The sequence below is a fragment of the Harpia harpyja genome, chromosome 7, assembly GCF_026419915.1.
Source record: "Harpia harpyja isolate bHarHar1 chromosome 7, bHarHar1 primary haplotype, whole genome shotgun sequence".
NCBI lineage: Eukaryota > Metazoa > Chordata > Aves > Accipitriformes > Accipitridae > Harpia > Harpia harpyja.
Window position 1 is genome coordinate 7,610,009 of NC_068946.1, and position 22,748 is coordinate 7,632,756.

General features: G+C 52.2%; 4 protein-coding genes across 4 annotated transcripts; 3 read left to right on the forward strand and 1 right to left on the reverse strand.

Moving 5' to 3' along the window:
* Positions 1-786: 786 nt before the first annotated feature.
* Positions 787-5,149, reverse strand: UBXN10 (UBX domain protein 10). Its single transcript, XM_052792121.1, has 2 exons — positions 5,079-5,149; positions 787-3,229 (listed from the first exon to the last, which is right to left on the reverse strand). Exon 2 carries the CDS (start codon positions 3,212-3,214, stop codon positions 2,315-2,317), a length of 900 nt encoding a protein of 299 aa, XP_052648081.1. The 5' UTR covers positions 3,215-3,229; positions 5,079-5,149; the 3' UTR covers positions 787-2,314.
* Positions 5,150-8,287: 3,138 nt separating this feature from the next.
* Positions 8,288-10,316, forward strand: LOC128144514 (phospholipase A2, membrane associated-like). The gene is made up of 5 exons (XM_052793416.1): positions 8,288-8,367; positions 8,738-8,787; positions 9,324-9,468; positions 9,730-9,836; positions 10,171-10,316. The coding sequence occupies exons 2-5, from the start codon at positions 8,751-8,753 to the stop codon at positions 10,314-10,316; spliced, it is 435 nt and encodes a 144-aa protein (XP_052649376.1). The 5' UTR covers positions 8,288-8,367; positions 8,738-8,750.
* A 2,068-nt stretch (positions 10,317-12,384) lies between these two features.
* On the forward strand, positions 12,385-14,157 carry LOC128143747 (basic phospholipase A2 daboxin P-like). Its single transcript, XM_052791365.1, has 6 exons — positions 12,385-12,430; positions 12,706-12,850; positions 12,973-13,079; positions 13,168-13,282; positions 13,537-13,713; positions 14,148-14,157. The coding sequence occupies exons 1-6, from the start codon at positions 12,391-12,393 to the stop codon at positions 14,155-14,157; spliced, it is 594 nt and encodes a 197-aa protein (XP_052647325.1). The 5' UTR covers positions 12,385-12,390.
* Positions 13,601-15,822, forward strand: LOC128144109 (basic phospholipase A2 A-like). The gene is made up of 5 exons (XM_052792480.1): positions 13,601-13,713; positions 14,148-14,204; positions 14,393-14,528; positions 15,043-15,149; positions 15,287-15,822. The coding sequence occupies exons 2-5, from the start codon at positions 14,165-14,167 to the stop codon at positions 15,409-15,411; spliced, it is 408 nt and encodes a 135-aa protein (XP_052648440.1). The 5' UTR covers positions 13,601-13,713; positions 14,148-14,164; the 3' UTR covers positions 15,412-15,822.
* The last annotated feature ends 6,926 nt before the right edge of the window (positions 15,823-22,748 follow it).

Here is a 22,748-nt window from a genome sequence, read left to right on the forward strand (position 1 = left end):
AGGATGTTCCCAGCTAGGAGTCCTGATGAGTTTATGACCTTCCCAAAGCAGTGACAGACTGAACGTCACCTGATTTAATGCTGAAATTCTTAAAAGCTCCCCACAAGGAACCTTGTTAAATGAAACCATGCAATAAATGAGGTCAGATAAATACTGTTCTTCCCCCTGCTAGTGCTTCTTGCGCTGGACTTGGCAGAGTTGCTGCTAAGACCTACCCTGCATCCCACAAGCCTTTTGAAGGGAAGATGAGGAGAACTGGGGGAGAGAAGAAGAGATTTCCCTGCACTGCGCTTGTCTAGATCAAGACTTGATGTGGAAAAGGAAATGATTAAAATGCACATCTTTGGAGATGCTGTAGCCTGGGTGAGTTTGTTACAGGACCAAACTCACTCGGCTTTATCTTAGATGGAGATATTCAGGAGGAACATCCTCCAGCATGAGAAGTGCTGTCCACCGTGATCCAAGTTGTTTTTATTCTTCTGCTCTTGGTTAAAGCAGCAGCCCCCTGTACGCTCTCAAAGCTGCGTGGCGGTCACCATCTCTCTGGTTGTTAGCAGCGGGTAGTCACTGATCCAAAGGGCTTCCTTCTTTGCTGCGATCTTGTCTTTAATAAAGGTCAGAGGTACAAACTCCAGGAAGGCACGTGCAAGATGGTGTAGATGGCAGCTGACCGTCCAAAGTCTGACTGGGACAGTCCCCGAGGTATTTGCCATCAAATTAACGGCATGCATTGTTTTAAGAGGAGATGCGATGGCTAAGCCTCCAGTTCACATAAAGCACTTCAAGTTTCAGCCTAAAAGGTTTTATTGACTGTACTACCACACAGTATGAAAACTCTGAAACATGGAAGTAACATAGTATACACAAAATCAGAAGAAGGGAATTAACCACCTAACACTGAATGAAATGCAGAAAATGGTTCCTGTTCATGAAACTTAAGTGAAATACTTTGCTTCCCACTGAGGTTTGATTAAAAGCACCCCTATGTTTCGATATCCTGGTCTCCCTGAAGACACCAGGATTGCTACTGTTCAATTAGCATCACCCGCAGCAGTAGATAATACTATTATTTCATTGGGTACCATTTTCATAAAGCCGCTGGACCCTGAACACTTGCTTTAGAAGGAGATGCTACGCTCTCAGTCAACACCAGGGTCAGCTTTCTACTACTGTTCTGTTTCTACTACTGTTCAAGTTGGTTTGGCCATTACACCGAGGTTAAAAAAAAGTTGGGTTTACCTCAAATTATTAAAACTAGCTCATCTGTGTGGCAAGTGGCCCATTTTTTTAGTAGATTGAATTACTGCCTTTGAACCATAAGAATTTCCATTAGAAACCTAGAAGATCTTTTTTTTTAGCACAAGCACGTTGTATTTATCCAAAACCTGCCAAGTTGCCCTACCAGCCTTTTTTAACGATGGTTTAGTAAACTATGGTCTAGTACGTGAACCAATTCCTCAGTCAAATCCAATTAATGTATTTTTATTTAAAAATTCTCAAAGCAGCACTTGCTTTCTTGGAATAACTCATTTCAGTGTAAAGGTGTTAAATGGAAGTATTTTATAACATCTCATTGTAACTATCCATCTACTCTTACCTATGGATCACACCAGTTGAATGAGAGAAGGAAAACTAGGTAGAAAATCCTGCTGTTCACCAATACTGCCAAAATAATAACTATCTGTTCTTAAAAAGATGATATAGTCACAGTGTTAAAAGCTGCACTGAGGTTATCCAGAAAGAGCTGAGCCTTCACAGGTCTTGCAATTTAATACTTCACAATAATCCATTAACAGGTTATTACTGTTATTTCCAGATGGGGTTTGGGTTTGATCTCCTTTTCAGTCATTCTCGAGAAGATGTTCAGGATGATGATAACCTACTGAAGATGGTCCTCCAGAGTAAACCAGTTCCGTTTCTACCTTCCCAAATAGGTGCCTCTGCATCCGGCTCCACTCTGCGAAGTGGTACCTTCCTGAAATGTAGAAAAGGTCAAGGAGAGAGGTCTCGGAAACTTCAGTTTTCAAAGAAGAACATTGGCAATTTCAAAAAACCAAAAAGGCCAAAGGTCGGTGGCACTCAGGAAGCAATTTGTGATGGCACATGTGAAAAAAGATGCTATTTATGTAGCAGGTATATCCACCTGAAATACTATTTCAACACATATACACAAGTCTGCTTCACGGGGAATTTTGGGAAGATGGCAAGATGAAGAAGTAGGCCCAAGAAACATCAGATTCCCAGTTTTTCAGAAGAATTAACACATCCCACTCAGCAGAATGACCCACGGCGGTGTGGCAGCATCTCTGTGTGCCTAAAGACCGGTGTCGTGCTGCTCTTTCTGTCGGATGCACAACACGGACTTGTGGAGAATCCCACATTCATGGAGGGACCTCGTAAGGTCAGAGAAACTCCTCCGGGGCACCTCCATTGTTTCAACGCTGCAGCGTTTGTATTTGGCCGACATTTTCTGTTCTGCCACGGCAAGGACTGTCTGGAGACTGTCAGTGGGCTTGAAATGATGTTCAAATCTCTGACCACAGGGAGATCGAATAGCGAGCAGGAAGTGTGACTCTTCTTTCGGTGGCTCTTCCAAACTTAAAGTTGATGTCGAAGGACTTGTTGACGTCGAAGGGCTCTCTTGCCTCATTTTCCTTCCCGGCTTCTCAGAAGGAAGTCGCACGTGTGAGCTCCCTTCATCGGGAACATCACTTTCTGACAACACGCTGGCAGATCCTTGTTCTCCAGAAAGAATTTTGATTTTCAGAGCATCCTCCCGCCCCCCGCTCACTTTCAGCTGGTCAGTCTGTTCCGCCACCGCTTCCACAGCACCACACCCTGCGCCTTTCCAGCCGATGGAAGGGAGCACCCTGTACTTGTTCAGGGAAGAGGAGGTCCTCAAAGGCACTTGCCGCAGGAGCTCCGGGATTTCCTCAGGAGACACCTGGCTGGCCAGGAATGCTGGTTTTGTGAACGATGCTCTCTGGCTGTTCACTAATTCACGGGGAGCTGCTGGTGGTGGGGAAGATGGCACTCGGCACGGACAGGCTTCCACGCTCTGAGAGTAACTGAAGTTTGGCCTCGTGCGTCCCTTGGCAGATTTTGGCCTGGTGACGTGCATGTCGGCGGCGTTGGTCCACGAGAAAGCAGCTGCTGTGCTTGAAGGGAAGCAGAGGTGAGATGGTGCTAAGTTCAGGAGAGCCACTGTGGCCATTGCTTCTCAAGGCACCTGCAGTTGGGGTAGCAGAGGGAAAAGTTACAGGAATTGGCCAGAAAGCTTCTGGAGAGCTTAATCTCCTTACAGCTCCCACTTTTGTGCTGCATGTCAGCTAATAATAGCAATAAATCTGGTGTATTACCGTGTAGGCAGGCAGCAATCCTACGGTTCAGTAACAGCTGAGTCAGAGACGGCGGGATATGTGTATTTATAGGTGCTGGCTTTGTCAGGAATTGTTTAAAGTTGACCCAGAGCATTGGGAAGTTGTGCCCTTCCCAACTTAAAGGAAGTTTTTGATGGAAAGAACAGAAACATTTTTTTCTGAAGCTAGAAACTCAGTGAAAACAGGACATGAGTGAACTTCAAATCACAGATCTGGCCTTTTCACTGTTCCTGCAGTGACAGATTAAGTTCCTGTTGTGGACTCCTGGGTAAGACTGACTACACTTTGCTTTTTAAAAATCTCTGAAGACCTTTGAGATTGAGTAAGTCTGACTCAATACAGAGAAGCCCATTCTGACTTCTCCTGTGATCAAAAGCTGCTTAGCAGAGATCGATACTAACTACCATTAAAAATGAAACCATGTTCTGATGTGTGTTCTCCAACTCAAGCTGCACTCAGACCACTTGTGCTTTACTAGGACAAAGCAGTCCAAAAGCCCAGACAACCGGGCCACGACCTCACAACAACATTTTGGAGAGTGCAACAGGGTCACGCTCCTCCTCTTCCTTTTCTGTGGTTTGCGTAGCAGGATTTATCAAGGGGGGGGTGGAAAATGTCAACTTTGATCACTTGGCATTCTCCAGTAATGATAAAGTCGGACTCCCCTGCTGTTCATCACCCCAAACCAAACAAACAGAAGGGAACAGTCACTGTGGTTGTTCCACAACCTTTTGCCAGTGATGCGCTATTTAATGCTCAATTTCTCCTCCACCGCAGTGAAATGGAAATGCTCAGCAACCCAATTCTGAGCAAAGCCAAGGCAGAGTCCCAGCACACACGCATGCCCTGACCAGTGCCAGTCCGAAGCTGCTTGGAGGTACAGATGTCTATCCCTCTGTCAGCCTCGAGCAGAGCTACAGACAGGGACACACCGCCCAAGCGACTCATTGGAGTTTCCTAGGAGCCTGCGGGGGGAAGGAGGTGTTTGTGCCTTTCACGTACTGCCTCTAACAAACAAACTCTAAAGCAACAAGCTGTAGTTCGGCATCCTGTGAAGAACTCCCAAGCGCATTGGTGTGCTTAGCAGATATCACCAGTTACACTGCCAGTTCAAAGAATAAAAACCCCACAACAAACAACTTGCCAGAAACCATGGCGGGACCTTCCTGAGCGAGGGTCTGTGCCGCTTCAGCACGGTATATATTAGAGGTTCACCGTGAGGAGCTGTATTAAATACGGCCGGTTTTACGTTCACATGCCTAGGTGAGGGGTTGGGATGAGGAAGGGCAGTCAGGGAGGGCTGTGCCCACAGACAGCCCCAAACCACTGTGACCCCAGGGCCTGGGAGGGCAGGCAGCCCCAAATCCCCGGCCCTACAGCACAGCCCCAGCCTCACAGCATAGCCCAGCTCCCCAGCAGAGCCCTCAGTGCCACAGCCTGGCCCCAACCCCACAACTAAGCCTAGTCCTGGCCCCACAGCACAGGCCCGGCCCCACAGCATAGGCACCACGGCATAAGCCCAACCCCACGGCCAGGCCCCGACCCTATAACCCAACTCCACAGCCCCACAGCCAAGCCCCGACCCCACAAGCCAGGCCCCGACCCTATAACCCAACTCCACAGCCCCACAGCCAAGCCCCGACCCCACAAGCCAGGCCCCGGGCCCTACAACCCGAACCCGGCCCCGCCGCCCCTCACCTGCCACCTCGGGCCGCCCGCGCCCGCCGGCAAACACTGCCGCGTTGCCACGGCGACGGCCCCACTTCCGGTCGCGCGACAGGCCCCGCCCCCCGCAACCACAGAGACGAATGGGCCGGAGCGCCGTCCGTCACGGTCCTCCAGTCGCCATGTCGCGGCCCGAGGGCTGACAGGGTCGGGATCCCGCCGGGTCCCGTGTCCCGGGGAGGCCGGGGCCGCGGTGGGCTGCCCGGCCTGGCTGCCCCGGCCCAGCAGCGGCCTACGGGATGGGTTCAGGGATGGCCGTGACAACGTGGTGTCCGGGGGACATAACCAGGCCCGGGGACGGCCGTGGTGACCCACTGTGGGCTCAGGGGATGGAACCAGGCCCAGGGACGGTCGCGACGCGCTGGTGGAGACGGGAGCGACATACCTGAGTCACCGTGCCCCCGTGCAGGCTCAGCGCTGGGATGGGACGGGGCGTCGGGGCCTCGATGGCGGCATGGGGGCATCCCTGCCATCTCATGTGGGGCCGGAGGTTTCGTCCTGAGGGGCACAAGGAGATGGAGGTGGTGGCAGCACCAAAACCAGCCCCAAAACCGACTGCTCCAAACCCTGTGAGTGTGATACCGAGGTTGTCCCCATCCCTCCTGCAGGAGCTCTCCTTTCCCCCGTCCCACCCAAGGCAAAACCATGCTGTTGTCACCCCACTTGAATACCAAAAACTTTTTTTTTTTTTAAACCCTGAAAAAAATACGGTGTTACACCCTCTCCTGAGCAAAGGCAGCAGAATTGGAGCAATATGACTAGGTTTTAACCCCGCCATGACATCAGTTTCACGACGGTGTGATTGAACAGCTTCAGCTAAGCGATCACTGAATAAAACCAGACAAATAAATACCAAACTCCTTAGTTTTGATGACAACACCTTCAAAAAAAAGATGCTTTACGCACAAGATCATACAGGGACCTAAACCAACTTCTCTGGGGGACTTCCAAGCTTTCTTTGTGCCAGGAGAGCCGCAGCCTGCAAGCTTGGCATCCCGGTGTGCGCTGGCAGGGAGGGGGAGTCCTCCCGATCCCCCGGGCTATAAACGATCCCTGAGTCAGTTTTCATTGTGGGAACACACCACGTAATGCTGACATTTCCATCTCTCCCCGTTAATCCCTTTTTAAACCCACTTCTAGTTAACCAGATGCTTCTCCCACTAACAGATGCCCACCAAAGGCAGCAAGAAACAAGCAATAAATAACTTAAGATAACTTATCTACCCTGCGAGCGGGGAAAGATCAAGGCGTACCTGTGCACTAAAAAGGTAAGAAAATGGTTGCATATCAGTTCATTCCATCCACAGGACGTTCAGCAGTACCGCAGTATCGCATGGAAGACACGGGCTTTGTAGATCAAAGCACCGGGCATACTTACATTTCAATAAAGCCCTGAACAAACAGATGTGCGGGTTGATACCCCTCTTTGTTTGCTCCATAGGAAGGCTGAGAAGTTTCGTATTTCCAATGGGATAATAACTTTCACGGGTGGTTTTTAAGCCCTCGGGTTTGTGGCTCGATTGAAGAGGGGGTTTAGCTTTGTGTGCTCGCTCTCCTGAGATCCTCCGCAGAGAGGGAGGACTTAAGATGAGGGGATTTGGTTAAAGCCACCTGTGGATCCCCAACCTGCGTGATCCCAGCCCTCTGGACTCTGTTTAGGCCCCTGAACAGTGCCTTTCACAAAGGTTTAGCCAAACTGTACAGGAGAAACCCAGGAGATCAGGGCCAACACAGCAGCAAACCCACCCCAAAGGGCAAGGACCTGCAACGCCAAAGCATGCGAGCACGAACAGTGCAGATAATGAACACCACAATGGGGAAAATCTTCTATAATGGAAGTTTTTTGTGGATGAGGTGGGAAGGGATGCCTAATCATCAGGGATGCCATGGTTTTAAAAGTCAGGTGGGGAAAGCAGGGGGGTTGGGTGTCGGTGTGATGCCCATCGGTTTGCATCGTGGCATTTTGAGGTAGTTTCTTGTGCAGGTGGTGAGGGGTAAGCCACTCGACACGCCTGAGTGGGGAGGCAGGTGAGCTGTTGCTCCCCATCCTTTCCTTATCAGGCTTGGATGGCTTTTTATTCCACTTGGCAGCAGGAAATAAAAGGTTAGAGGGAAGAAAAGCCCCAGGACAGACACCTCTGCCAGCCTTGGAGGACAGCTGGGAGGTGATGTCCTTTCCAGTGAGCAGCTTTGGTGGCTCTCAAGAAATTCAACAAGAGGTTTTCTTCTTGAATACAGACCCCAGAGCCATTTTCTTACAATCCCTCCTCTCAACCCCTGGCCAAATTCCCTTCCCTCCAACTGTGGTTAATTACAGAGGGTGGAGCCCCGCATACACGTCTGATACCGTGCATTTGTGTGTGTTTGCTCTCGGCCCCACAGTTTCACAGGGAAGATAGCAGCTTTTGATCTTATCTCCTCTGGTTTTCTACCTCCCTTGTGTCTTCGTATCATGTCTCAGTTATGGTGATTAAATAAACTGTATTCAAAAAGCATTCCAAGTTGGGTTTCCATGGCATTTCCAGCCTTTGCTGCTGATGATTTAATTTTGCAGACCCCTTCCCATGTACTGCTGGGGTCTCTTGTGCCCTGAGGGCAGGACAGGAAAACTACAGACCCACAAAATGAGACCACACCTTTCGCTGTCCTCCCTTTGCCTCCCCTTGTGATTCGGCGTGGTGGCATTTGGATGCAGACTTGGATTTGAGGAGGGGGGGAGCCAATTGCAAGGGAAAGAGCCAAGAGAAACCATCTCTGAGGTTGCAGGGCGTGAGTTGGCAAAACCAAGCAGCCACTTGAGATGACACCGAGGCCAAAGTGCCACCTCTGCAGCTGGAACAAGGATGCAGTGAATTCTGCGGTGCCAGCTCTGCACCTCCTGGGCATAAATCGCTTTTGTCCTGTCTCTCCAGCCACTGAATCCCACACCTTTTAAAACCATGGCCAAGACCTTGACTGGCCTCATCCAGAAGCTGTGTCAGCCCAAGATGGAGACAGCTTCGTGCCCAGCCAACAAGCAGAAGCGAGATGATGGAGGGAGCATCGCCACTGGCCACGCTGGTGGCACACCGCTGCGGGGAAACTCGTGTTTCTTGTAAAGGGGACGGATGGGAACCTTCTCCATTACTGAGGGGCCACTCAGCGAGACCTGCTCTGCGATGAATAGCACTGTCAGCGCAGATAGAGGAAGGGGTGGACCTCGCCATCTATATAAAGCAAACCCACTAAGCCAGCAGTCTTGGAGCTGCGAGGTCCAGGCGGGGTAAGGAGAGGGGGGATTTTATTGCCATGTTATTTCATCAGACAGCTTTGGGGAGTGGCGGAGGGAGGCTGCAGATAGTGAGCTTCTCCATCAGCCCCAGGCAGGACAACCAGCGTGTCCCTGTACACATCCCTGCCAAGCACCGCATCCCAAAACCAGACTCAAAAGTCCCCATCGGGAGTCAGCTGCGTGCACTCGGGCACGGTGATACCTTCACAATGCTGTATATCCACAGTGACACTAATGTCACCGTGCGGTGCTGCCGGGGTGCACCCAACCAGCTCTGTGCCCTTGGTGCGGGGATGGGGGCAGCATCTGTCCTGCCCCCAGGGTGCTGCTCATTGCCTGCCGTTGCTGTTTCCTCCTTCAGGGCCAGCCTGAGGATGAAGAATCTCCTCTTTGCCATGCTCTTGGCTTGCGGTAAGTGCCTCGGTTTCACCAGGCCAGGCTGGGATCTTGTCTGCCTGGCAAAAAAGATGTACAAATCCAGAGTCTTTGTGCACGATTCAGGTTTTAGTTTAAATTTTGCAGTTTCTCTCTAATGCTTCATGTAGCACTGCTGTAATCCTGGAGGTCTTCATGACGGTGAGGCTTTGGGAGGCTCAGATCCATATTTATTTTAAGAGGCCTTGGAGCCTGTTGTCAACTGCTTTCCTGCCTGTGCCAAGCCCAGGGCTGATCCTGGCAATGTGGCATTGTTAGTTGCAGGATGCAAGAGTGGCACAGCCTGTACAGAGAGCAATATTATCTTCTGCCAGACTGGAATCGGGTAGCTGCAGAAACCAGACATAATCCTGAGGGGTTTTTTTGGGCTTCTCATGTCTCACATGCCTGAAAGCCTGTATTTCCAGCAACACCAGACTTATTTAATTCCTCTGCCCAGTGCGAGGTGCGGGGAATCCCACCTGCCTCCTCACGCTGCACTGGCGTGAGCTTGTCCCTCTGCCCTTCCACAGGGCTGCTGCCAGCTCGTGGCAGCGTTTTGGAGCTGGAGCAGATGATCAAGTCGGCCACAGGGAAAAGTGCCCTGCTTTCCTACAGCTGGTACGGGTGTTTCTGCGGAATCGGGGGCAGAGGGACCCCGGTGGACTCCACTGACCAGTGAGTACCTGGAAAAGAATCGCCCCTCGCTGCCCTGGGTGGAAAGTGTGCCGGGGGTCCCTAAAAAACTCCTCGCTGGTAGCCTGCCAGCGCTGGTGTGCTCTGAGAGGGGTTTTCGTGCCGTTCCCCAGCCACGTCTTGCTGCTGCCTTGTCATCCTCTCCTCCCAGTCACCTTAAATTTGAGGCTGGACCTTCCTTTACCTTCCAAGCATGGTGAGGGAGGGTTCAGGGGCAGCAGTTTGGCATGGTGTCCCCCACAGGTGCTGCCATGCCCATGACTGCTGCTACAGGAAGCTGAGAGAGGGCAAGTGCAGACCCCTGATAACCCCGTACCACTTCCACGTTACCGATGGAGACATCGTCTGCAGTGAGTACTGCCGAGGTGGGGGGGGTCCCACGGAGGTGGGGAACCAGCACGGCTCCCTGCTGCACCCCAGCCCCAGAGCAGGGTACACAGGAGGGCATCCCCCCCGGGGTGAAACCAGCCTGATGCCCAGTCAGGTGCGTATGGGAGGACACAGCTTACGATAAATAAACGGGCATTACGAGGATGCGGGCAGGTTGGAGAGGGCAAGCAGCAGGGCGTGCTTCTTCATGCACTTCCCCCGGGCAGCTCCAGGCATTAGGGGTGCCCCGAGGGGACCCCATTACTGATGCCAGCCAGAAAAGCCACTGCAGAGCACGGTGTTTTCTCCCCGCAGGTAACGAGCAGAGCTGGTGCAAGAGAGAGACCTGCCTTTGCGACAAAGCGGTGGCTTCATGCTTCTCAAGCGCTTTGCATTCCTACAATAAATCCTACCACTTCTATTTCAGGCTGAAATGCCGAGGAAGTAAGCTCCAGTGCTGAGGAGGGGAAATCTGCATGTAAGGTTGCAGATTTTGACTGGGTTTTCCCATAGCTATGGCAAGAAAAGCCTGATGTGGGGGCTGAACGGAGCCGGAGCCAGCAAGGCTCCCTGCAATGTGATGCTCAGGGTGAGGAAGGGCACGTGCACGTTACGGATGGAGATCCCCCAGTTCCCAGAAAAACATGTCAGCTTCCATTTTTTGTCCCTTCCTCCTCTCTTTTCTCTCTTAATTACATTTTCCAGCAAAGATAATTAAATAAAAGGTATTCAAAATGATTTTCCGTGGTGTTTTTCTGTAAGAGCCTCCACGATTGACGCGCTGCAACAGTGACATCTGGGCTGCCGAGTTTGGGGAGCATTTTTGCATCTCACACCTTAGCCACACCATCTGCCTGACACCCCAATATTTCCATGGTCCTGACAGCAGCCTGAAGAAGCCAAAGGTCCAACAGCGGCTGTGATTTGCAGGTCTAGCACCAGGTCTATCCCACTGCAGAGCAATATTGCTGCTGCCAGATCCCCAGCTACAGAGGAGCACTTTGCAGTGAGAAACAGGGACAAGTAAATGCCACCAAATAAAACTCCGTGGGGTTTGTTAACAAAATAATTCCCCAGCAGTGAGCCCTGATGGCAGTTGGGTTTTTTGGTTTCTCTGAACACCCCTTCCTAACAGCTGAACTCACTCCCAGAGCTAAAACAAAATGGTGCATTAAGGGGCAGGTGAGATACGGCCAAAAGATGTTTTTACAGGAATAATGAAAGTGGGAAAATGTGGGAGATGATTTAGACCTTCCTGTGACACTTAACTAAAAATGGTGGCCAAAATTAAGGCTAAAGAATAGTCACCTGCAAAGGAGGGAAAATTTCAAAGCCTCACCCATCCTAAGGCGGGTGCTAATTTAGGAGGGCAGTTAAGTTGTTGACTAAATGGTTTGTCCATAAGGGATGAGTTCTGCATAGGGGTTGCAAAGAGGAGGTGGAAAAACCATACAGAGAGAAATAAAGGGAAGTTGCATTCACTCATCCCAAAACATCCATTTTGCTTCATTGTCCTCTCATGGTGGGTGAGCGTTTAATCATCCGGTATCTGCGTAACGCCTCGTTTCTGGGAACTGCGCATTTAAAGATGCTTTTATTGTTGCCCATATACTTCTCCCAAAGAACTGATAACTCACCCTGAATCACCTTTGCAGCGTGGCAGAGGGACAGTTCCCAAACCACACGACCCCTCAAAAACCCCAAACCTGCTTCGTTCGCAGCTGCCGGGATGCAAAAGCTGAATCAGGGCTATTATTTCCCCCTGATACGACGCCGTGGTGCTGGGGAGGGCAGAGAAAAAGGCCCTCAGGCATCTCCCACGGGGGACAGAGTGTTGGCTTCCTCCTTGGACTGGAAATGATGCTGCTTTGGCAGCCCATCCCGCCCAGCTCTGTGCGTGGGGTACGGAGCTGGGGCGTTGGGGGGATTTCTTGCATGCCTGTGAATGGGAAGGACGGCACCTTGTCCTTGGCAGAAAAGTCCTGTCAGCAAGATTTGGGCAAAACGAGCATCCGACAGCGGGGAACAAACCCTATATAAAGAAAGCGCTGTGGGCTGCGGGGCCCTGCAAGCAAGCGGTGGCTTTCCCAAGGTAAGTGAGGACGGAGGAACGCTTTTCCTCCCTTTCCTACTTTAAGCAAAAGCCACAGTGAAAGCGGGGAGCGAGGTCCATGCCAGGAGAGCAGGAGCAAAGGAGAGCGGGAGCAAAGGAGAGGCTACCTGAGATGCCAGCCCAGAAGGCAGAGCAGTGGGGTGCAGCCCTCAAGGGCTGATCGTTCCTCCAACTTTTCTTCCTTTCCCTTCATTTTGCTTTTTCCCACCCCTCCGCCATCCGATTCCCATCGCTTCCCATCCCCGACGCAGCAGCGCTTTGTGCCGAAGCGATGGCGACGGGCGCATTCTTGCCCCCCTCGTCTCCCCTAATCCCCGGAGGTGGGGAGCATCTCTGCCCCCAGACAAGGGGAGAAGTATAAAAGAAAGTGGTTGATATAATGGGGAAATGGTTTGGTTTCCTCTCCCAGGGCTGTTGAAAAGATGAACTCTCTCCTCGCCTTTGCTGTGCTGTTTGCTTGGGGTAAGTGTCCTCGCTCGCACCGGTCCCAGGGCTCCCTGTGCAGTTATATCCATGGAAATTGGGACCAGGCTGGTGATTTCTTAACCTTTCTCCATCACCACTTCTCCCAAACACGCAACAACTCTCCTGCACCAAGCTGGGAATAAGTTTCCTCTCCGTTGCATCTACTTGTTTTTAAGACATCACCAGTCTGGTACCAGTTTGGGGGCCAGAGGGATGGGGATGCTGCTGGGGAGTCGGGTGTCAGCGTGAGCCCCACTGGTTTTCCCCCCCAGGCTTGTCCCCAGCTCACGGGAGCCTCTGGGAGCTGCAGAAGATGATTACAAAGGCGACGGGGAAAAACGCCTTGCTGTATTACTCCTCCTACGGTTGCTACTGCGGCTTCGGGGGCAAAGGGCAGCCCAAGGATGCCACGGACAGGTAAGCACCCACTTAAAAATCTCCCGGCCCGAACACATCCTTGCACAGTTTCAAATTTGGGGGGTAGGGGGGAAAATTGGGGAAAAAAACCCCAACGCCCAAAGCCTCAAGCTCCCATGCAGATGCTGCCAGCTGCATGATACCTGCTACAACAACCTCCTGAGCTACCACTGCAATGCCAAGATGCAAGGCTACCGCTATGGCTGGCACACTGGCAGCCCCTTCTGCAGTAAGTAGGACCCTGGAAAAGGGGGTGTCCCCACATCCCCCCCCACCCCGCAAGCTGGGGCTGACCCTGGGCTTCCCTCTGCCCGCAGGACAGGGCTCCTGGTGCGCCCAGCTCTCCTGCGAGTGCGACCGCAGCCTGGTGCTCTGCCTGAAGCAGAGCCTCAGGAGTTACAGCACACGCTACCGCTTCTACTGGAAGCACTGGTGCTAGTGATGGGAGCTGCGATGCAGGGCTGGAGCACGCGTGCGAGTTCTGCATCTGGATTGCCCTACGTCCCTGCCTGCACGGACCACGTAATTGCTGCTGTAAATTTAATCAATGTGAAAATAAACAATGTGCTTAAACCTCCATGAGCTACTGCTGGGCAAAGAAGAGAAATCCCTGTAAATACTCGACATCATCCTCCCCAAACTTTGCAAAAACTCGGTCTTGGCCCCTGCGTCATTCCGGGCTGCAGCCCACGGGGAGAGGGGGGGTTGGCCAGCAAGGGAAGAGGCGTAGCACAAAGCGTTTTTGGGACAGACGAGTCATTTCAGCACTTCCAGTTCAGAGCCCACGGGCCGGACACGGAGGGCAGCCTCTCCCCGGGGCAGACAGGCTGGCAGCGAGGAAACGGAGCCGGAGCAATCCCCCGGTGAGCAACTCCCAACCTCGCCCCACTGCTGCGATGGGGTGGATTGCTGCTGCGGAAACAAAAATAGGGGAGGGATGTTGGGAGGAGGCAGCAGGCACGCTGCCTTCTGCTGTTTTCCATGCCTGCAGATAAAGTGTCATTGCTTTCAGATAAAAACTCAGCTGGGAATTTGCAGCCCCAGGGGTTGCAAAGTGATGCCCTGGGTGCCAGAAGTGGTGGGACGGGAGGTGGGAGATGCTGGGGTGGTGGGACAGCTTCAGAAAGCATTTGCTTTTGGCCAAGAGGCAGCAACACAGATGCAAGGGGGCACGGCTGCCTTCCTCCCTCCAAATTTCAGGGTAGTTTGACCTGATTTCAGAGGGACAAGGCTTGCACGGCAGCGCCTGTCGACCGGTCACACTGCCTGGCTAATTCTGCCCCCTTTCTCCTCCCAGGCCTGAGTGAGAGGAAGATGAAGGTCCTGCTGACGCTGGCAGTGCTGTTTGCCTGCAGTAAGTGCAGCCGTTCCCCGATCCGCGGATGGGAGCCAGGCTGCAGCCCCGCGCCGATGCAGGGAGCATCCCCAAACCCCTGTGCACTCCACGGGGAGACTCCCAGCAAAGCCCTCCTCTCTCCCCTGGTTCCCCGGGCCTTATTTCTGCATATAACTTGCAAAAATCACATTTTCCCGTTACTCTAGGTGTGTTCACGGCTCACGGGAAGCTCCCACGCATGTTCACACCGGGACTCGAAGGAAGCACCGTAGGAAATCTGACCGCCTACGGCTGTTACTCAGGATGGGGCAGCAGCGGCACATCGAGGGCTTCAGTGGACCGGTACAGGCAATGCTTCCCAGGAGGGCTAACGCTGGCCCCAGGATGGCTAGTGCTGGCCCCGGGGTAACCCCGAGGCTTGTGAGCAACCCCAGCAGCACCCTGTGAAGCTTTGCAAAATGCAGACCAGGCAATGGGCAGCAGCAGGAAGGGAACAAGTTTTAGGGAAGGGGGGAAAGTGAGGCGGCGTTCACCCCTAATTCCAGTCCTGTAGTCAGTAGGGTTGTGCCAGTGATAACTGCCTGAAGTCAACGGGATGGCACCAGAGGAGAGGGACGGTCCCAAAGCTGGGATGCACAAGGGCTCTAGGACCTGGGCAGGGGTTGGCACAGGGAAGCGGAGAAGAGGCTTGGCGTGGGAACGGGGTGGAAGGAGCAGCTCCTGGGTGATTTAGAGCAGGAGGATGCAAACGCTGGTATCTCTTCCCACCCAGCTTGCAGAGCCTGTTTCAGGTAGGTTAGAAGCAGCTGTCACTGCGTTTTGGATGAGGCTGGGCTCTCCTTCCTTCTCACTGCAGGTGCTGCTTGCTCCGTGCCTGCTGCTACGCCAAGCTGGCTGCACGGCGGTGCCGCGTGGGACCCATCCAGCCCCTCTTGGTGCCCCGGGCAAGAATCCCCACCTGCCGTAAGTCCCTGCAGTTGCGGTTCGGGATGCCTCTCTCCAGACCATCTCCCTCCTTTGTGGTGCCCTTTTTTGGGCAGCACCCCGGGGATCTTCCCAAAGAGAAGGTCTCAGGCATGCTTTCTCTCTGGTCCCTGCAGGCTCTGGGACTTGGTGCCAGAGAGGTGCCTGCAGATGCGAGCAGGCAGCCTGGCTCTGCCAGATGCGTAGCCGGGGGCTGCTCCGGCGTCGCGGCAAGTGCCGGGGACGAGGCGGGCGGTGTTGAAGCAAAAGGGCTCTTTGCAAAACCACCTCCAGGCTGATAAGTAAAGGGACGGTGCAGCGCCGGGAGCATTTCCCAACCCTGGCGGGTCTCCTCCTCGGGGCTTTTTGGCTTTGACACGAGGACAACAACGCTCTAGTGAAGTTGCGTCATTATACACTGGATCCGAGGAGGGAGAGCGGCGCAGATGCAATGTTTCAGCACAGAAAAACAAGGGAGGGGTGGACACCTGTGCTTCGTCGCTGCGAAGGGCGAGATGGAAACCAGCGCGAGCCTCTGTGCTGACACTCATTTCCCCTTGGCTCGAGCTCCCCGTGCAGCCTGTCAGCTCCCTCTGCTTTTTGCTTCACCGCAGATTCTCTTCCGTTGCTCCAAAATAAAACCAGAGAGCACAAAACATCGGTCCTCAGTGTGATGTGACTCAGCTGAGCCCAGCGACCACCCCTTGCAGGCAGCGGAGTGAAGCTAGCCTCTTAGCTAAGTTTCCCATTGAATTACCCAGAAAAAAAAATGACACCTGAGAAGTGATGCATCTCCTGCTGACATGCATCTGCGCCCCTGAATTTCCCCCCCACTTAACCCTGAGCCTTCAAGCTCTGAAAATTTGCCATTGCTCCCAGATAGAGAAATCAAAGCTGGTGCAAGGGGCTGCGGGCAGGCACAATGCTGTGGGAGGGCCGGGCGCTGGCAACCTTTGTTGCGACGGGGTGGCCCGGAGCTTGCCTCACGCCTAGTGCGGAGCAAAACATATTTCTCACCAGAAAAGAATGTTTTGGCCCAATTCTGCAACAACCCCGGGCGCGTCCCCTAGGAAAAGGCGGTTCAGGCGGTGGCTGCTTCCCCCCTAACCACCGTAGCATCCCCGCGGCGCAGGTTTTCTGCCCAGTTCAGCAGGGTTGACCCCCTTGGGAGGTCTCAGCGCTGCAAACCCCCACAGGGCTCAGCAATGAAATACCGCCACAGAAACAGCAACAAAACGCTATTTCCCCAGGGGATGATGCCCTGGGCATCGGCAGCTGAAACTCCCACCCTGGCTTGCCCCCAAACTGAAGTCAACGGCACCAGGAAATATCCCAGAAACGCTTCCCACCAGCTATAACCCAGGCATTGAGCTCTACCACCCTCCTCGTCCGGCAGCATTTAGTCCTGGGGGAGACAAGGAAGGAGCGGGCAGCCCTTCGCCCGACAGCTGCTGTTTGCAAGGCATAAATCAAGGATCAAATCCTTGCTGAGATGGGAGACGGGCCATCACACAGACAGCTTGCAGGCCAGGATGAGCTGGTACACACTCTCCCTGTTTAAATTCTGAGTGAATTTTAACTATCTATGTATTTTTCAGCTCGGACATCTTGGCTGTACAAATCTGTTCATACAGAGCTCCAAGTCTGATGTGTTGGCTCAGATACTGCACCCCCTCAGAACATTGCAATAAATGGGGCTGCAAAAGTTATGTTTTGCATGCTGTGAAAGAGAAACAAACTCCACATCCTCCCAGGAGGCATTTGGCCCAAGGGGGTCTTATTTCACATTTGGAGAAGGGCTACTGCAAACCTGCTATACGTAGAGGAGTTGGGGCAGAGAGTCTTTCACCTGGAAGCTCAGCCAGTTTGATGCACAAAAATATACTTTATTCCCTAGTGATAAAAACTGGCTGCGGACTCAGAAAATCTTGAATTATGGCAAGCTCCGGTTCAGCTAATTAACTCGCCACCGTCCCAGGGGTCTACTTAAATTGGCCCAGAGAGCTGACAAGGCAAATGGCATATGCCAGAGAGGGGAAGAGATTTTGCTGAGGCCCTGACCCGAGTTCCCTTTTCTCACCCTTTCTCCGATTTCCACACCAGTCACATCCTTGTTCCCTGCCTCGGTTTCCCTCTCAGCGACTGGGGGGGATTTCCTCCCCCTGGCTCGGTACCTGCCCCTGCTGGGGTTCCCCACAAAGCTGCGCAGAGCCCTAGCCTGCAATGCCTGCCAGAAGAAAAGTGCTAAAATGATTGTTTGGCATCACCTATTTAATTATAGATTCTCTCCAAGCAAGCAACACACCCATCCTCTTTTTTTACCCTTCCATTATACACCACTTGCATTTTTTTTTTCCTTACTCTGCTGCTTGCCTTATTTTGCTTCTACATAAAGGCGAACCAGAGACCTCATGCAATGGTCTGCGAGCATTGCCTGATGTTTTGAGAGCAAGACTATGCGCAGTGCCCAGCACACATGGGGAAAGCGATGGAGCATCCCCATATACAAGGAGCGTCTGGGCGCTGACTAGCTCCTGCTAACAAGAAAACCAGCGTACAGGGCCCTTGCTCAGCCCTATCTTTGGCCACAGCCTGTTCTGGAGGACCACTGGACCTTCCTCTGCTCATGGCACTGCGTCTTACCCACTTTGCAAAGTCAGAAGCGGAGGATGCTTTGCGCTGGCTGCATTTTCTCCCTGCCCAGGTAAGTCATGATGGAAACAGTAAGATACGGAATAGCGTTTTCTAACCAAGACATCAAAAAACTAATAGTCATCCAGGAACAAAGTGGTTCCCGTTCTCCCTCGAGTTCTCCCATTTTGCTCAGGGAGGCATTGGGATGCTGAGATACCCAGAGCTGTGCACGGACTCGACACCAGTCTGCCCCACTTACCCCAGTCCACTGAAACCTCCCCTGCAAAGGGCTCTCCCAGCATAGGGTGTCCCGCAGCTGGGGCCTCTGGCAGCACTGAGAGAGTCTCGCACACGTAGCGGGACCGATCTGGTGAGGATTGTCAATGTTTGCCCACTTTGGGTTCTCCAAAGGAGAGGCCCTGCCAAGTGGGTACACAGTGGTCATAAAAAGCGTGACTGGTGGCACCTCGGGCTTGCCCAAACACGGGAGCTGCCACCGCCAGACATGAAGCTCTTCTTGCTGCTCCTCTGCTGTGAGTACCCCCCGCGCCAGCTCTCACCCCGCCAGACGAGGCGGTGGGGAAAGCCTGGTGCTCACAATTTCTATCCATAAACAATGAAGTTGGGGAGGGTGAAAATGCTCATTTTTGCTATGGAAGGGTGGGACGGGAGGTTACTTTTCCTGGTGCTCCTAACCCCGCATCTCCAGTCACAGGGCTGGCCCCCGCCGGCTGCAACGTGATTCAGTTCGGTTCAAGGATTAAGCACAAGACAGGGAAATCGCTGCTGTCCTACAATGCTTACGGCTGCTACTGTAGCTTGGGGGGATCCAAACAGCCACTGGATGTGACCGACTGGTAAGTCAGGACCTGGTGAAGGCAGAGCGGGTGCCCCCAGACCTCCTCACCTCCCTCTCCCTGGGTACAGCGAGGGAATGCTTGCCCCTGCCCCTGGGAGCTGAGATAGCAATGCAAAAATCGTTGCTCATCCTTAACACCTCTTTAAAAGTTGCTTAGCAGCAGTAGCTGATGGGAACGGTGTGCATCGGTGTTTCTTCTGCCTTTGTAGCATTAGGCAGAAATGTGTCGGGATCCAACTGCCACCTGGGCTAATTGAGAGCAACCATGCAGTGTTGCTGCAGCAGAGCAATGGGAAAGCAATTAGAGAGCTGTGCTGACGAAGCCAGAATGGTGTGACTCCCCCTCCCTTGCTCCTACAGCATGGGCAAGGCTGAGGAGAACAAGGCTGCTGCAGGACCCGGGGCACAAATGCAAGACATTTCTCACAGGGGCTGTGTGCCACCAGATGTTCACTACTGCGATATCGTCCCCACCGTTCCCCATCCTGCCCTGACCACAATTCTTGTGCTCCCAGGTGCTGCCATGTCCACGACTGCTGCTACGAGAAGCTGTCTTCTTCTCACTGACCAGTTCCAAACTGGTCACATACAAATACTCCATCTGGGGAAGCCAGATAATGCAGTAAGAGACGGCGCAGGAGCCCCAGGCAGGAAGGCACAACCATCCACGCGCTCGGGGAACCTCTCTTCTGAGATGTCCTTTAGACCATCCTGGCTTGGAAACCACTTGCTAGGAAGGGGGTGGAAATGAGGGAAAAGTGCCAGGAATAGGGCAAATATTTATTTGCTAGGACTATAATGAAGTTTAGAGCTTGGAGACCTCCTGAAGGAGGGGGCTTGCCCTTCCGTAGAGGCCAAATACTGAGGGTTTGAGGTGACCCTTCCATCTTGACCTGGCACTGCCACCCCGACTTCCCCAGAGCAAACACTGTTGTTTCATGGCAAGCGGATCAAAACAAAGCACCTCCCCATGATCAAAGCAAATATCTATACGTACGCAGGTAGATGAAGTAAATTAAATGGTCCCCCCAGGGCCACGCGTGGTTTGTAGCCAGGTAGCTCCATGCACCAGAGGTAAGAGGAGGACTGCCCAAGACATCCCAAACTCAACGCGGGACTGCGTACGTCGCAGGGACAGCCCAAAAGACATCCCCTTACTCTTACACCCTTCGCCTGACTCCATCCCCCCAAATTTTCTTCCAGAATCCACAATCCGGTGCAAAAGATGGAGCTGCGACTGCAACAGACGGGCGGCAGAGTGCTTCCAAAGGACAGCCGGGACCTACCGCAACTCTTAAAAGAATTACCCCAACTCCCTCCTGCTAGACGTGCCAGGCTCAAAACCTGACAGAAACCATCTAAATTGTGGGGGTTTTGCCTTCCCTGCAGCCAGGCAGGGACCAGCCCAGCCCCGTAGCACTGAAAAGGCATCCGGTGCCTTTCCCCAGTGCTGGCACACAGGGAAAGCCCACTGCCTGCGATTAAATAAATCATAAAAACGAGGAAATCCCTGCAGACAAAAATAAATTTTCAAATGCAATTTGTAAAGCGCACCCAGTGTTACATTCGTGTTTCAGGAATTGATGGTGGAAGGGGTAGGAAACAGCATGGAGCTTCACGGCTGATTTTCTGAAGTAAATATTTACACATGCACACAGTTTTGCATCTTTTTCTTAAAAACCATTTACCAGAAATGACATTTTAGCACCTGACCTGTAAATCTTGAGAGCTTCAAAGAAAAAAAAAAAGATGAACAGAAACAGTGAGGAGCTGCTGCGCCCCAACCCCAAACCAGGCTCCAAACCCAGCTCCCCTCAAGGAGCTTGGCCACAACACAGCCCCAACCTGCTCCTAATGACAATTTAAGCAATTAATACTTACTAAAGCCATGAGGGAGCATGTTGGTGGTGGTCTGAGGGGTTTGGGGTCTGCAGCAAGTCCTCACAGGGCTGAAGCTGCACAGACAGGTCTCCTCAGGCTGCAGCTCCCTGCAGCCACCTCTTCCCTCACCACAGCTGCACACAATCCACAATTAGCCTTAACAAGCCAGGGCCAGCTGCTCCTCACGCCTGGGCCTTGATGGAGGCACCTCCAGTTTAAATGCCACCTCCAGAGATGTTTTGCACACCTTCAGAGCAGGGGGTCCTAAAATAAAGGTGCTTTAAGGGCATTTTCTTTTGAGTTTCACATCAGCATCGAGGGCTCCTGCCTGACTCTGTTAAGCATTTCATTGCAAGCAATGTCCCTACCCCTTCCTCACACTTCCCCCAGTAAATGTGGTGCCTTTGTAACTTCGAAACACTTGTTTCTCCTTTTACTCATTTTCTGGTGCCACTCAAGGGCTTTGGGATGAGAGAGGAGAGAGCTGGGACATGGCTGATGAAGCCGATGCTGCCCTCTAAGGTTTGTGCCTGCAAACAGGCTCCACACGAGCATAAACCATCTCCATTTTAGACAACACAGGAGTATGGGTCATTCTTCATGCGCAATTTCCCTCCCTTTCTGCAGTTTCTGAAGCTCATGAAAGCCAGCAGGTGAATGTATGCCCCAGCAGCTGGATCGCATCCCCAGGAAGTGTTCAGGTTGTGCAGACTCATTAAATTAATCTGAAAGTTTTGCCTTTTAACCCACAGTGCGCCCCATACACACAGCTCCACTCACACAGTTCAGCACTGCACATCTTTGCAACCTTTATTGCGCTCAGCATCCAAAAACCAGAGGTGGTTTAGTTTGGTAACAGGCACCCGGCTGAGTCCCAAGGGGGAAAAGAGAAGAAAACTCTCTTGTAGTTTCAACAGACTCCAACAGAAAACGAATCCGAGAGTACTGCAGATGTGGATACCACGGATGACGTCACTTCTGCTGCTGTTCAGGCACTGCAGATAAGGCGAAGCTGTTAAATAAACTGAAAGGCAGCCCTCCAAGAAGGAACGAGGTACACCAGAAACTGAGCAGCACAAGCACAAAAGCCCTCCTATACATTGTAAGGCCAAGACATGCTTATGGACAGCAGACAGAACCCAGTTAAATGCTTAAAACTTCCAGTTCATCTCAACTCCTTACCTGCAGGGGCAAGGATTTGGAAAAAAGAAGTCTGGGGAAGACGACAGTGGTAGGTAGGATGCAGGGAAAGCAGCTTTCTACATTGTCCTGCCGCGTGCTCATGTCCAAGAGGCTGACAGTGGCCCTGCCGGTCCAGCAGCAGTCAAACACACCCCTGGCCCTCTGCCCACTGGTGACCCTCCACAATGTAAGCTAGCAGTGAGTAACAAACAGTAATCCTCCTCAAATACCATGGGAACGTGCAGTGCTTGTTGTCCTATGACCACATATTATGAAGCACGGTTAGCTCCACCAAAGAGCAAACACGAGCTGTGAATCATGATCTTTCTCTTCTCTTGTTTCTCGCCTCCCTTCCTCCTGCAAGGAAAATCGATGACCTGTTTACAAAGCAAATTTTCTGCATAAAAGTGAGTTTCCTGAGGAACATTGCATAAGGATTGCCTAGAAAAAATACACATTGTAAGGGCAGGTGGAAAATTTCAACAGCTAAAGGAAAAATCTACAACAGAAAAAATGAAAGTTTTAACACCTTTGGATACAAGGTGTTTTTGCAGGTACAAAGCTATCCTGGCAAAAATAAAGAGTATTTGACTGGCCTAACAAGACTTAATGAGCCCAGCACATCAAGAGTTTGTGTTTTAATCATATTACACATGGAAATGAAAGCTTTTTCAGCCACATATTTGGCTACAGGTATCAGAGGCCATGAGCCTCTCTCTGCTATTTAAGATGTGCTGCTGTTGCAAGCCCGCCCGTTTATTCTGGACATGGACGAAGTGAGGTTTTGCAGGTCCCTTCACACCCACAGAAGCTCAGCTTCCTGTCTGCTGGCTACAGGACAACTCCCTTCACAGCTCTCCAGACCCGAAGCAACAATAAACCTCTTAGCTCTGGCTCGGGAAGACAAAAAAGCAATTCATTTAAGATCAAACATCATATTCGTAGCATACAACTGCAAATTCTTATTATCTTTTCAAACTTGCAGAACCCACCTGCCTTCCAATTCAAAATACAGCTGGGCAAGGCAAAGGTGACACATTTAC

Coding starts and splice junctions, on each gene's coding strand:
- LOC128144514 (XM_052793416.1), top strand. CDS start 8,751: ATGAAGAATCTCCTCTTTGCCATGCTCTTGGCTTGCG. Junction 8,788..9,323: donor TGCCATGCTCTTGGCTTGCG/GTAAGTGCCTCG, acceptor GCCCTTCCACAG/GGCTGCTGCCAGCTCGTGGC. Junction 9,837..10,170: donor CGATGGAGACATCGTCTGCA/GTGAGTACTGCC, acceptor TTCTCCCCGCAG/GTAACGAGCAGAGCTGGTGC.
- UBXN10 (XM_052792121.1), bottom strand. CDS start 3,214: ATGGCCACAGTGGCTCTCCTGAACTTAGCACCATCTCACCTCTGCTTC.
- LOC128144109 (XM_052792480.1), top strand. CDS start 14,165: ATGAAGGTCCTGCTGACGCTGGCAGTGCTGTTTGCCTGCA. Junction 14,529..15,042: donor TCGAGGGCTTCAGTGGACCG/GTACAGGCAATG, acceptor TTCTCACTGCAG/GTGCTGCTTGCTCCGTGCCT. Junction 15,150..15,286: donor GGCAAGAATCCCCACCTGCC/GTAAGTCCCTGC, acceptor TGGTCCCTGCAG/GCTCTGGGACTTGGTGCCAG.
- LOC128143747 (XM_052791365.1), top strand. CDS start 12,391: ATGAACTCTCTCCTCGCCTTTGCTGTGCTGTTTGCTTGGG. Junction 13,080..13,167: donor CACTGGCAGCCCCTTCTGCA/GTAAGTAGGACC, acceptor CTCTGCCCGCAG/GACAGGGCTCCTGGTGCGCC. Junction 13,283..13,536: donor CGCTTCTACTGGAAGCACTG/GTGCTAGTGATG, acceptor TCCGGGCTGCAG/CCCACGGGGAGAGGGGGGGT.